We start from the raw sequence: 14372 nt of genomic DNA, 5'->3' as shown, positions 1-14372 counted from the left end.
GGATTCATCTTTTATTGGAAACAACAACCAATATACTGCATGCCAGCTTGAATCTCTCAGCTCCGCTGTGCTTGCGGAAAAAAAGGCGGCTGCAAGCCCCACCTCCTACAGAGATGGACTTTGCAGCTTGGACTTGTCAGCTTCTATACGCTTGTGAGCCATTTGCCTAAGATAAATCTCTCTCTCTCTAAATATATATATATATACCTTGCTGGGGGTTTTTTTTGTGTGTGTTTCTCTAGAGAACCCAATCTAACACATACACCAATGTTCATTGCAGCACTAATCACAATACCCAAAAAGTGGTAACAACCTAAATGCCCATCAACAGATGGATAAACAAAATGTGGTATATACATACAATGGAATACTACTCAGCCAGTAGGAGAAATGGATCTTGACACATGCTATAATATGGATGAAGCTGGAAGATACTATGCTTACAAAAAAGGGAAAAAAATAAAAGTGTAGTGAAAGTCAACCACAAAAGGAGAAATACGTATGACCGTATTTATATAAAAAGACAAGGCAAATAAATAGACAACGAAGTTTATTGGTGGTTAGCACAGGTAGAAAGGAGTGGTTAACAGTGATGGAAATATTGCATTGATTAAGGGTAATGTTGCACAGCTGATTATTCTTATTGCTGTAAGTTGTACACCTGTGTTTTGATTACCCAGTGCTGCTCTGACATGACTATATCACAAATGGGATGGCCTTAACCAACAAGAGTTTACTCTCTCACAGTTTTGGAGGGCAGAAATCCAAGTTCGAAGTGCCAGGCTCTAGAGGCTAGGTGAAAACCCCTCGACCTTGGCCTTCAGCTCTGCCTCTTGCTCTTCGCTCACTGAAGCTGGAGGCTTTTTTCACTCAGGCAGTTGCTGGTTGTAAGGCTGACAAACCCAAGGTCAACAGGTAAAAAGGTACAGTACAGGTATTACCAAGCCACACAGCAGATTGATTCAAGTCCATTAAGGGTCTCAAGAGCAGCAGACAACATGGCAGGCTACTAAATGAAGACCTGGCTTTACATGCAGAGTTCAAGAGTGCCAAAAGCTGGAGATCATTGCCAAACCTTCTCCTTATATACCTGAAGCAAACCACATCCCTAAAGCAGCTACTCAGCTGCTCGCAGCAGATTCCACCATGGAGTTGATTGCCAGTCTTACCATAAGAATAACTACCACTAGCTGCCCAGCTACTTAAAACCAGCCCCAGCCAAGTTGACACATAACCTTAACTACCACAACTTGTAAAAAGTTGAATTGGCAAAAGTTGTGATATTTTCAGCACAGGTTTCGAGGTTTAGGGTCATGATTTCATGGGACATCCCAGTGAACTGACCTAATAACATGTTTATGCTTCTTTCTACTTCCTTTTTTTTTTTTTTTTTTTAATTGTGATTTGGGTGAAAGTTTATAGAGCAAATTCACTTTCCATACAGCAGCTCACACACAGTCTCACATTCACAATTTACCACAATGCAACACCCCCACCCACTGCCTCCCCAGTTACCTCTTCTCTATGTCCTTTCCTCCCATGCACTCCTGCCCCCCAAGCCGTCCCCTGTGCACACACAGCCCTTCCATTCTCCCATGATTAATCTCTCCAAGGAGTGCCTCCACCCATTGTAAATATTCAGCTCTTATGCCTGTCTTTTGTTTGGCTGGAAGCCACAGGAGTGGGTCCAATTCCAGACCTAAAAGGCAAGTAGGGGCCACAGTCTCAGTGGTTCCATCAGGCTCCATCAGACCAGCAAACCTGGCCCTTTTTTTGCTTGTTTTTTATGATTTTTTGTTCTATATTGTTCTTCCACTCTACCTAGGATCTCCTATAGAGATCACCCTCTGAGTGGTTGACAATGGTAGCCGGGCACCACCTAGTTCTTCTGGTCTCATAGTTGTATAGGCTGAGGATCACATGGTGTACCAGTCCCTTGGACTAATTCTTTCCATGCATCTTTGGGTTTTCTTCTTTCTTCTTTTTTCCTGGATGAGGAGAGACCCATTGTTGCATATAGATGGCTGCTTGCAAGCTTTTAAGATCCCAGTCACTACTCACCAAAGTAGGAGATGGAACAATGTTTTTGTGTAGTATGTTATGCCAATTGAGCTTGATGTCCCCTGTGACTATGGTCTCAAGCCCACAGGTTCAACTAGTTGCTCCCTCTGGGTAGCTGGCTGTGCCCAAGAAGTGACTACAACCATGCCCCTTGTCAGCTCTACTATACCTGAGAATTCTTACAGAACATACAAATACATTTGTAGAAACACTGTCTGCCAACCCTACACATGTTCTTGGGCACACTCCCCCCAGCATGGACAGACCTAATAGTTAGCCTATCCACCCATCTATCCACTCATATATCAACGTTTCCCTTCACTGACAACCCAATACTGTATGTGCAAAAGGGTTCTTCATCTTTGCTCTCTGAACCTTCCATGCACCTGTCTGTCTTCCTGTTCCTGAATGCCACCGTGTTGATTACTCACATTTTTACCTCCTATTTCTATGTGTAGTCCTGGGATCTTACAAGCTTGCAAGTACCTATACAAGGCACAATCGGTCTCCACTCACCTGGATCAACAGAGGAAGGAAAGTCAGGAATAGGAGGATGTGGAATGTGTGGCTAACTGCCTCCATGAACTGCCTCCTTTGCCATGAGACCAGAGGAAATGGATGGTGCCTGGTTACCATCACAACATTTTGATCAAAGAATCCTTAGAAGAATCCTGAATCAAATGAAGGAAAATGCAGAACAGAATTTCAAATTCTTATGGACTCAGACTTCCTGGAATCATGAAGGTTAGATGAACCCCTGAAACTGCTGTCCTGCAATAATCTTTAAACCAAAAATATCCCCAGAAGTCTTCTTAAAATCAGACAATAGTTCAGCTTAACTAGTAAGAAATGTGTGCCTTGAGCATTATACTCTTTTAAAACTATGAGATCAAATTGATAAAAAGCAACTAGAAAAATTAGACAGGAACCTTAGGGGGTGGTGAATTTATGTTAATGGAGGAGAAAAAATTCAGAAAAGGAGGGTGAGAATGGTTGCATAACTCAAAGAATGTAATCAATGACACTAAATGGTACATGTAGAAACTGCTGAATTGGTGTATGTTTTTCTGTGTGTTTTGGTTATTTAGTGCCACTCTAACAGAAAAATACCACAAGTGGATGATTTAAACAACCAGGTATTTATTCTCTTACAGTTTGGAGGCTAGAAATCCGAGTTCAGAGTACCAGCTGTAGGGGCTGGGTGAAAGCCCCTTGATCTTGGGCTTCAGCGCTGCCTCTTGCTCCTGGCCCACTAGAGCTGGAGGCATTTCTTCACCTAGACAGCTGCTGGCTGGTGAGGCTGACAAACCCAAGGTCAACAAGTAAAACGTCACAGTCCCAAGATTATTAGGCAACACACCAGGTCAATAGTTCAAGTCCAGAAACAGTTCCAAAATCTGCAGACAACGTGGCAGGCTGCTGAATGAAAACTCAGCTGCATGCGGGGTCCAAGCATGCCAAAAGGCTCATCAGAGAACTTTCTCAAAGCTTCTTCTTATATAGTGGAAGCAGATCACATCCCAAAGGCAGCTACTCAACTGCTCACACAGATTCCACCATAGAGTTGATTCCCAGTCTCATCTGGGGAATAACTACATCCAGCTGCCCAACTACTCAAAACCAGGCCCAGCCACGTTGACACATAACTTTCATTACCACACTGTGTATATGCTTAACAACAATAAATAAATAAAATTATATATAGATATAAAACACAAACAACAAAAGAGAAATTGGACTTCATCAAAATTAAAAATATCTGTGCTTTAAAGGGTAACATCAACAAAGTGAAAAGAGCCCACAGGAGAGAAAATATTTGCAAATTATATATCTGGCAGGAGTCTTATATCTAAAATATGTCAGTAATGCTTGCAATTTAATAATAAAGAGAAATAACCTCATTTAAAAATGGGAAAAGGTTGCAATCAAGAGCATGAAACAAAATGTGTATTAATTACTGAATGGAAAGTTCATTTGCTCTGTAAATTTTCACCCTAATCACAATGAAAAGTTAAAGGAAAAAAAATAACCATTATATATATATATATAAAACAAACAGACAAACCTTGAAAATATTATACTAAGTGAAATAAACTAGTCACAAAAGACCATTAATATGAAATGTCCAAAACAGGCACTTACAGAGACAAAAAGTAGATAAAGCAAATCTAATCTAAAGAGACAGAAAATAGCTACCTATTTAGTTACCTAGGAGATGAGAAAGTAATAGCTAAAGGATATGAGGTTTATTTTTGAGGTGATAAAAATGTACTAAAATGGATTATAGTGATAGTTAACTCTAAATTATACTAAAATCACTGAATTGTACACTTGAAATAGTGAATTGTATGGTATGTGAATTAAGTATCAATAAAGCTGTTACCAAAAACAAAACAAAACAGTGAGGACAAAAAAACAAACATCCTACAAAATATATTAGCACACCAAACCTTGCAATTTAGAAAATACGTCCAGACCAAACTGGGTTTATCCCAAGAATAGAAGGCTGATTTAACATTGAATAATTAATATAATTCACCACATTAACAAACTGAAGAAAACTCATGATCATCGCAATAGAATTATAAATAGCACTTAGTAAAATTTAAAATCCATTGTTTTTAATTTAGTAAAGTAGGTATAGAAAAAAATGCCTTTAACCTGTTAAAGAAACTGTCATATATATTTACCAATAAAAAATAACTAACAGCATACTTGATGCTGCTGAAAGCAATGAATTGGAGACCCCAATCAGTGCAGTATAGGCAAAGACGATTGGGAAGGAAATAACAAAACTACTATGATTCACAGGTTTTATAAATGTCTATGTAAAACACCACCACAATCTACAAATTACTACAATTAATAAGTTGAACAAGACGACAAGATAAGCATACAATTGATCAGGGGGCATTCAGTTTATGTTAATAATGGCAGAATAATTGGGAAAAAGATAAGGATAAGGGTTGCATAACACGAAGAGTGTAATGTCATTGAATTGTACATGTAGAAACTGCTGAAATAGTGAATGTTTTGGTGTATACTTGCACAATAAAAAAATAATTTAAAAAAAAAATGCACAAAAATCAATTCCAATGAGCAAATACTCAACTATACCCACCAGATTTCTCCAGTTAAAGTTACTATTTTTTTTTTACTTCGTAATTAATAAGTAGCTTATGGAGAGATAATTTCAGATTTTGCAACCATCCTATTTTTTCTATTTTTAGTAATTTTAACATTCATTGATGACTCCTGCCTGTAACTGTGGTATTTGTGAAATGATAATCTGTCTCCATCATTTCTCCTACATTTATTACCTTTATTCTAAGGAAGAATTGTACCTTCTTCCTTATTTATTTATTCCCTTATTTATATCAATATGGACTCATGAATATTTATTTTATTCTATGAGTTACAATTATTTCTTATTATTTATTTTGTTGCTCAATTGTCCCAGGTTTGGCCATTGGGAGCTGCTTCAAGTTGGCTTCTTTGTCCTTTTAACGTGCCCCCATGACTGACCAAATGAACAAGTTAACATCACTAGTATGAGACACACCAATGTTTTGTGCTTTCTGATATGCTGCACTAAAGTGGAATTCTTGTCAAAAATGCATAATCTGAATGTAATCATAAGCACACACCAGACAGACTGATATTGAAGTTTATGTTAATAAACCTACAAAACAGCTATCCCATATTCTTCAAAAGTTCCAAAGGACACACTGAAGAACTCTCCTAGAGTAGAAGAGACTCAAAAGACCTAACAAATGCAACGTGTGATCCTAGATGGGATCTGGTACCAGAAAAAGGATTAGTGGGTCAACTCATGGAATTTGAGCAAAACCTTTATATTAGTTGTTATGAGGAAGAACCATTCCCCGGAGAAGGATATCATACTTGGTAAAGTGAAGGGTAATCAAAAAAGGGGAAGACCCTCAATGAGACAGACTGACACAGTGGCTGCAACAATGGTTTCAGCCAATAGCAAGGATTGTGAGGATGGTGCACGACCAGGCAGTGTTTCATTCTGCTGTACACAGGGTCGCTATGAGTCGGAACTGACTCGACGTCACCTAACAATAACAACAACATAAATTAGTTAATAGTATTGAATCAATGTTTATTTCCTGGTTTAGATCATTGGATTACCATACCATTTGGAGAAGCTGAGTGAGAGGTATGCAGGCATTCTTTGTGCTATTTTTGCAACTTGTTTATTAGTCTGAAATTACTTCAAAAAAAGTTTTTTAAAAATTAACAATGAAAGTGAAAGAAAAATACTTTCATATGACATATAGGGAAATTGTCATGATCATGGAATACAGAAGGGTTCCTAAGAGACAAAAAGGTTAAGTTATGCAAAAAAAGGAAAAATTTGACTACCAAAAGTATCTTTTCATCAAAAGATCTACAAACAACTAAAAGAAAAAAAAAAGACAAACCCAATTGCAAAATGGGGCAACAATGAAAATAAATGTTTCACCAAAAAAGACACACAAATGGCCAACAAGCAGATGAAAAGATACTTAACAAGCAGATGAAAAGATACTCAACATCACTAGTCATTAGGGAAATGAAAATCACAGTGAGGTACTGCTTCACATCTACTGTTGTTAGATACCATCGAGCCATAGCAACACTATGTACAACAGAAAAAAACAATCCCTAGTCCTGCACCATCCTCATCACCTTTGCTATGCTTGAGCCCACTGTAGCCATTGTGTCAATCCACCTCCTTAAAGGTCTTCCCATTTCCATTGGCCCTCTATTTTACCAAGCATGATACTCTTCTCCAGGGTCTGGTCTCTTCTGAGGACATGACTAAAGTACTTGAGATGAAGTCTGGCCATTCTGACTTCTAAGCATTCTGGTTTTACTTCTTCCAAGACAGATTTGTTCATTCTTCTGGAAATCCACAGTATTTTCAGTATTCTTCACCAACACCACAATTCAAAGGCACTGACTTCTTTTGTCTTCCTTATTCATTGCTCAGCTGGCTTGGGTTAGGCACACCTAAGTCTTCCAAGTGACATCTTTGCTCCTGAACACTTTAAAGAGCACTTTTGCAGCAGATCTGCCCAACGTAATATAACACCTGATTTCTTGCCTGCTGCTTCCATGGACATTGATTATGGATCCAAGTAAAATGAAATCCCTGACAACTTCAATCTTTTCTCCATTTATCATAATGTTGCTTATTGGTCCAGTTGTGAGGATTTTCATTTTCTTTGAGGTATAATGATCTTCATCAGTGTGTTAGACTGGGTACTCTAGAGAACCAAAACCAGTAAAGCTTATATATACATATAGAGAAAGAGAAATTTATCTTAGGAAAATGGCTCACACACTTATAAAAGCTGGAAAGTCCCAAATTCTTGGATCAGACATCAAGCTGGAGGCTTTTTCCGACTCACAGAGCTGCAGGGACTGACAAGCTCAAGTTTGGCAGGCAGTATACTGGCTGTTGACTCCAACGAATGATGAATCCAAGATCTCCAAGCTGAATGGTGGACTGTTCGCTCACAGACAGTTGTAGGCAGCACAACAGGATCCAGATCCACAGAAGAGTGTCTCGTTTGCCCACGATGTCCATAAATATATTGGAAGCAGGCCACACCCCTAGGGAAACTCCCTTTCAATGGATTGGCTGCTCAAAACATATACATCCGATTCTCATCATTGGAATAATCCACATCACAATTGCTTAAACCACACACAATTGTGGTCCAGCCAAGTAGACATGCAGCTCCAACTATCACAATCAGTAAGAGCTTCAAGTCAACAACAAGCAAGGTTGTGTCATCTGTCACAGGTTGCTAATGAGTATTCTCCAGTCTTGAGGTCATGCCCCTTTCTTCTTCATATAGTCCAGCTTCTCAGATTATTTGCTCAGCATATAGATTAAATAAGCATGATGAAAGGATACAGCCCTGATACATACCCTTTCTGACTTTAAAACATGCATTATACCCTTCTTCTATTCAAACAACTGTCTCTTAGTCTATGAACAGGTTCCTCATGAGCACAATTAAGTGTTCTGAAATTCCAATGCTTCACAATGTTACCCATAATTTGTTATGATCCACACAGTCAAATGCCTTTGCACAGTCAATAAAACACAGGTAAACATCTTTCTGGTATTCTTTGCTTTCAGTGAAGATCATCTGACTTCAGCAATAATATTTTCTACTCCCTCATTCTACTCCCTCTTCTGAATCTGAACTTCTGGAAGTTCCCTGCTGCAACCATTTTTTAATTATTTTCAGCAAAATTTTACTTTTGAATTATATTTATGATATGGTTCAATAATTTCCACATTCTGTTGGATCATCTTTCTTTGGAACAGGCACAAATATGGATCTCATTCAGTCAGTTGGCCAGGTAACTGCCTTCTAAATTTCTTGGCATAAACAAATAAGCACCTCCAGCACCACCTCCGTTTGTTGAAACATCTCAATTGGTATTACATCAATTTCTGGAGCCTTGTTTTTTGCCAGTTCTTTCGGTGCAGGTTGGACTTCTTTCTTCAATATCATTTGTTCTGGTTACCTAGTGCCACTCTGACAATATACCACAAGTGGAATGGCTTAAAGAAACAGGAGTTGGTTCTCTTACAGTTTGGAGGCTTTAAGTCCGAGTTCAAAGTGTCAGGCTCTAGGAGCTGGGTAAAAGCCCCTCAACCTTAGCCTTCAGCTCTACCTCCTGCTCCTGGCCCACTGAAAGTGGAGGCTTTTATTCACTCCGCTGCTGACTGCTGAGGCTGACAAACCCAAAGTTGACCAGTAAAAAGGCACAGTCCCGATGTTACTAAACCACATGGCAGGCCATTAATTCAAGTCCATCGAAAAGTCCCAAGGTCAGCAGAGCATGGCAGGCTGCTGAACAGTAACATAGCTACATCCAGGGTTCAACTGTGCCATAAGCTAGAGACCATTCCCCAAGGTTTCTCCTTATATACAGGAAGCAGACTACATCCCTAAAGCAGCTACTCAGCTGCTCACAGTAGATTCCACGATGGAGCTGATTACTGGTCTCATCATGGGGAATACTACATCCAGCTGCCCAGCTACAAAACCAGGCCCAGCCAGGCTGACACACAAACTTAACTACCACACCATTGGTTCTTGATCATATGGTACCTCCTTACATGCTGGAACATCAACCAATTATTTCTGATACAGTGACTCTGTGTATTCCTTCCATCTTCTTTTGATGCTTCCTGAATCGTTCAATATTTTGCCCATAGAATCTTTCAATATTACAACTCAAGGCTTGAATGTTTTCTTCAGTTCTTTCAGTTTGAGAAATACTGAGTGTGTGCTTTCCTTTTAGTTTTCTAATTCCAGGTCTTTGCACACACATTTCATCATTATACTTTACTTTTGTCTTCTCAAGCCACCCTTTGAAACCTTCTGTTCAGCTATTCTATTCACCACTCATCTATCAGTTTGTCCTACTGTGGTGGCTTGAATGTTGTGGTGATGCTGGAAGCTATGCTATTTCAAATACCAGCAGGGTTGCCCATGATGGACAGGCTTCAGCAGAGCTTCCAAACTAAGATAGACTGGAAAGGATAGGGCCATCCACTTCTGAAAAAATTGGCCACTAAAAACCTCATGGATAGCAATAAAGCACTGATACACTATGGTAAAATTTTATGACTAATGGTGAAACCTTCTCTGATATGGTGCCAGAAGATGAGCCCCTCAGGTTGGAAGATACTCAAAATACCACTGGAGAAGAGCTGCCTCCTCAAAGTAGAGTCAACTTTAGAGATATGGATGGACTAAAGCTTTTGGGACCTTCATTTATTGATGGTGCATGACTCAAAATGGGAAGAAACAGCTGCAAACATTCATTAATAATCAGAACATGGAATGTATGAAGTATGAATCTAGGAAAACTGGAAATTGTCAGAATTTAAATGGAATGCATAAAGATCAAATATCCTAGGCATTAATGAACTGAAAGTGACCAGCACTGGCCATTCTGAATCAGACAATCATATGGTCTACTATGCCAAGAATGACAAATTGAAGAGAAATGGCATCACATTCATCATCAAAAAGAATGTTTCAAGATCCATCCTGAAGTACAATGCTATCAGTGATAGGACAGTATCCATACATCTACAAGGAAGACCAATTCATACTATCATTATTCAAATTTATGCACAAACCACTAAGTCAAATATGAAGAAATTGAAGATTTTTACCAACTTCTGCAGTCTGATATTAACCAAACACGCAATCAAGATGGACTGATGATTACTGGTAACTGCAACGCAAAAGCTGGAAACAAAGAATCATCATTGGTAGTTGGAAAATATGGCTTTGGTGATAGAAATGATGCTGGAAATCACATGATAGAATTGTGCAGGACCAACAAATACCGATTTTCAACAACATAAATGGCAGCTATACACATGGATTGTGCTAAATGGAATACACAGGAATCAGATCTACTACATCTGTGCAAAGAGGAGATAGAGAAGCTTGGTATCTTTAGTCAAAATAAGACCAGGAGCTGACTGTGGAACAGACAATGAATTGCTCATCTGCAAATTCAAGTTGAAGCTGAAGAAAATTAAAACAAGCCCATGAGAGCCTAAATATGACTGAATAAAATGGCCTATATTTTAAGACGAAACCACAATTTCTTCTAGTGACTTTAATTTATTAATTTCAAAGATATTGATTATCAAAAATTATGCTTCAGTTTTAGATTTAAGAAAGCAATAAAATATAAACAACATCTTGTCCTTGTACTTTTAGGCCTAGAATTATTTCTTATTTAGTAATTCTTCTGGCATTCATACTAGTTCTTCTAGCATTCATACTCTGAACATGGTGTCTAATTTCTGTCATGAGCCTATTCAATTCACCACTGATTGCACCTGATTTAGGAAAATACTTACCTTAAATGAAGTTTCCTTGAAATCAGTTTTATCCTGGTAACATTAAATTCATTGGACAGAAAAAAAAATTGAAATTGAAGTAAAAAACAAAACCAAACTCACTGCCACTGAGTCATATCCAACTCATAGTGACCCTTCCTTGGGTTTCTGAGGTGGTACCACTACAGAAGTAGATTGCCCAACCTTCCTTCCAAGGAGTGGCTGGTTGGTTTGAACTGCAAGCCTTCTGGTTAGCAGTCAAATGCCTTAGGCACTACGCCACCAGAGCTCTTGAAATTGAAGTCAGCAACATGTAAAAAAAAAATACTAGTAGAGTACACTTATGAAAATAAGATATAGGAGTTCTGTGGTTTAAGAAAATGTATAATGTGTGCATTATTTGTGTAAATATGCAGTATAATCAGTTTGGGTCAATTTAATCAGGTTTCCAGGTGTTTTTACTTTGTTCTATTCTACAAATCATAAATATTAAATGTTTATAAAATCCACTTCATTTTAAATGCACTAAGTACAAAACACACAATGTGAACACAAAGCATTATGGTCTTATGAATACATTTATAAAACACAATAATGAAAAATTAAGAATTTCAAACAAATGGTCAACCCTATGCAAACTCTTGCCTAACAAGTGACATTTTAAATAGCAGAAAAGAAAAGCACAGGCAAAGTCAATTAGTGTTATTCTTTTAGTAGTACTGCTTGAGACTAAAGAACAACTTTTCAAATTCTAGTAGTGGAATTAAAATTAAATTATTTTATAATCTGGATTGAAAACAGCACTAAGTTTTAAAGTACTTAAATTGTTAGAAAATTTTGACTTTCCAGCTGGCAAAGTGAAGCAAAATCATGCGAAGAGAGCACATCGTTAGTAACAGCAAGTAGATGGCCCATAACGTTACACACTTTTTATAAATCCAAGATTACGTCAGCTGGTACACAAGTGTCATAAATTGATCTCTCTGGCTCAATGACAAGATACAAAATCATGATTCTTACATAAGAGTTCCATATAAAGTCCAAGAACAAATGTGTTCCACAAAGTAACTAACCAGTATACCTTTGTTTCTTAGGAAAAAAAATTGTAAGTCAGATTTTTAACCTAATAAGTGAAAATCCATTTAATAAGTATCATAGCTGCTTTCATCTTCCTTTTCAACTGAAAGGGTGAAGCACGATAGCCACAACTTTGTTACAGACTAAAATCCAACAAGTAATCCCAACACCACCTGAAAAAAAAAGAAATTCAACATAAGCATCTGCCAGCAGTTCTTCCCACATGTCCTACTTATTACCTTTAACTTACAGGAAGTAAGAGCATTTCAATTCCTTCCAAGCTATGTCACCTAAGAAAGACTAAGTGCCTATTTCGTGAGCTCCAATTCTTTAGGCTTGCCAATGACTCCCCAGGCTAGGTTCCGTCACAATGGACACCTGGTTTGTATTTCTCTTTCCTACCAGGCAGATGTGCTTTACAATTTATGATATTAATGGATCTAAGACTTTGGAGCAGTGACTCCTTGCTTTGCCTTTCTCAATAAATACTGTAAAGAAAATACTGTGGTGTCACTCAATGAAATAATGCATGGTGTCACCTCCCCACCATGGACCTCCTCCCATACTAGGCCCACAGAATCCTTAGTAATGTCTATTAGCAATTTTAATCATAAAATAATATATAATTGTAAATTGCTTAAATGTAGTATTTCTTAGATTATTTTAATTACAACATTTACAGTATCCCCCACTTTTCAAAAGTTCACTTCATACCACTTTCATAAAACATCTACATTCTTTTGATCTTAGCTAATCAAAAGAAATCTGAAGAGGATTTTCATTTTTACAAAAAAAAAGCAAAACTAGTGTTAAACCTTTGTTTTGCAGAAAATTGTTAAAGAGACTGCATGCACCCCAAGTAGCGAGATTGGCATCACCAAGTTCCTTCCTCAGCAATGAGCCACACTCAGCATTCCAGCATCAAGCTGCCATACCTTTGAATTTGAACTGTGAACACTGTATGTTAGTGTTATTTTAGGTTTCATGTGTTAACTGGTATGATTTGATAGGTTTGCTTTTGGGTCTAGGAAAACTCAAAAACATAAATTAATAGTAATTGCTTCTTCACTTTATGCCATTTCAGCTTATGAAAGGTTTGCAAAGGAACAGTCTACTTTTGGATGGAGAGGCAAGCCTGTATTAGGAACAGCAGAAGCCTTTCTTTTCTTTATCTCTTTCTTTTCCTTTAATTATTACTTTTCTCAAAAAAGTTACTGATAAAGGTTCCCAAATATTATTTATCACAACATTGGAGCTAAAACATCAGAAAATGTGACAAAATCGGCCACTAATAAAATCACTGGCAGCAAGAAAAGTAAGAGTGTGTGCTACTGGACCGACCATATGTAGAAGAAACTGTGAGATCAGAAGCAGCCAAATGCTTTAACCATGCCACCACCAGATCTCCCAGAAAACGAAAACAGTATAAAATTAAATGTACCAGATGACTTTAAGGAGCCCTGGTGGTGTTGTGGTTAAAGCTGCGAACCAACACATCCATGGCTGAAACCCACCACCTACTCCACAGAAGAAAGAGGAGGCAATCTGCTTCCATAAAGATTTACAGCCTTGAAAATACAATTGGGGTCGTTATGAGTTGCAATCAACTCTAGGGCAGTGAGTGTGGTTTGATTCTGAGATAACCTTAATGGTATAAAAAGAAAAGATTAAAAATATACCACCATGTTAAAAGGTGTTATGCAAAGCTAATGGTGGTGTTTTTTAAATTACTTTAGTATTTCTAAACATGCTATAATGACATATACTATTTTTAACATAAAAAAGTAATCTTTGGGTCAGATGGCGGAATAGGCAGACAAACTACACAGACCTTCTTCAAGAAAGAAAAGGGGAATCAATTAACACAGATACAGACGATAATCCTGGAGCCCTAAGCTTTGAAAGGAAGGATACAGAAGTGGACTATACTCTTAACTAGAAGAACCTGCATGAAAACACCAAAAAAGGAGACATATGGAGCTGCAGTCTGTAGCGATCCCAATGGCACAGACAGTTTGGATATTACCAAGTGGTGTAAGGAACTAAGAATTAACCTAAAAAACGGCCCTGCTACCCAGAGGCTTCATGGAGGACTGCACTGGTGACCAGTGAATAAAACGGGAAGCAGAGAACAAGGAGAAAGGGTGAGCTGTGGAATTTTGCTTGTCCAGAGGGTGCAGCCATCTTCAATGTTTACAAGAGACTCAATGACTTAGGATATTTAAAGTGACAATAAAATAAAATAAAATACTTCGGAATAAATCTTACCAGGGACACAAAAGACCTCTACAAAGAAAACTATAAAAAACTACTTCAAGAAACCATAAGAGGA

The 14372-nt window shown here is 37.9% G+C and overlaps 1 protein-coding gene across 1 annotated transcript in view; it reads right to left on the bottom strand.

Moving 5' to 3' along the window:
• Window positions 1-12139: 12139 nt before the first annotated feature.
• The window catches only part of GET1 (guided entry of tail-anchored proteins factor 1), a 36354-nt gene continuing 34121 nt past the window's right edge, over window positions 12140-14372 (bottom strand). The window contains exon 5 of the mRNA XM_007945554.1: window positions 12140-12213. Coding sequence (XP_007943745.1) covers window positions 12140-12213 — 74 coding nt within the window. The remainder of the gene's footprint in view (window positions 12214-14372) is intronic.

Source organism: Orycteropus afer, unplaced genomic scaffold, assembly GCF_000298275.1.
Source record: "Orycteropus afer afer isolate SDZICR_OR568_19922 unplaced genomic scaffold, OryAfe1.0 scaffold00137, whole genome shotgun sequence".
In the NCBI taxonomy this organism is placed as follows: Eukaryota; Metazoa; Chordata; class Mammalia; order Tubulidentata; family Orycteropodidae; genus Orycteropus; species Orycteropus afer.
This window is presented reverse-complemented; position numbering and strand designations above follow the sequence as displayed.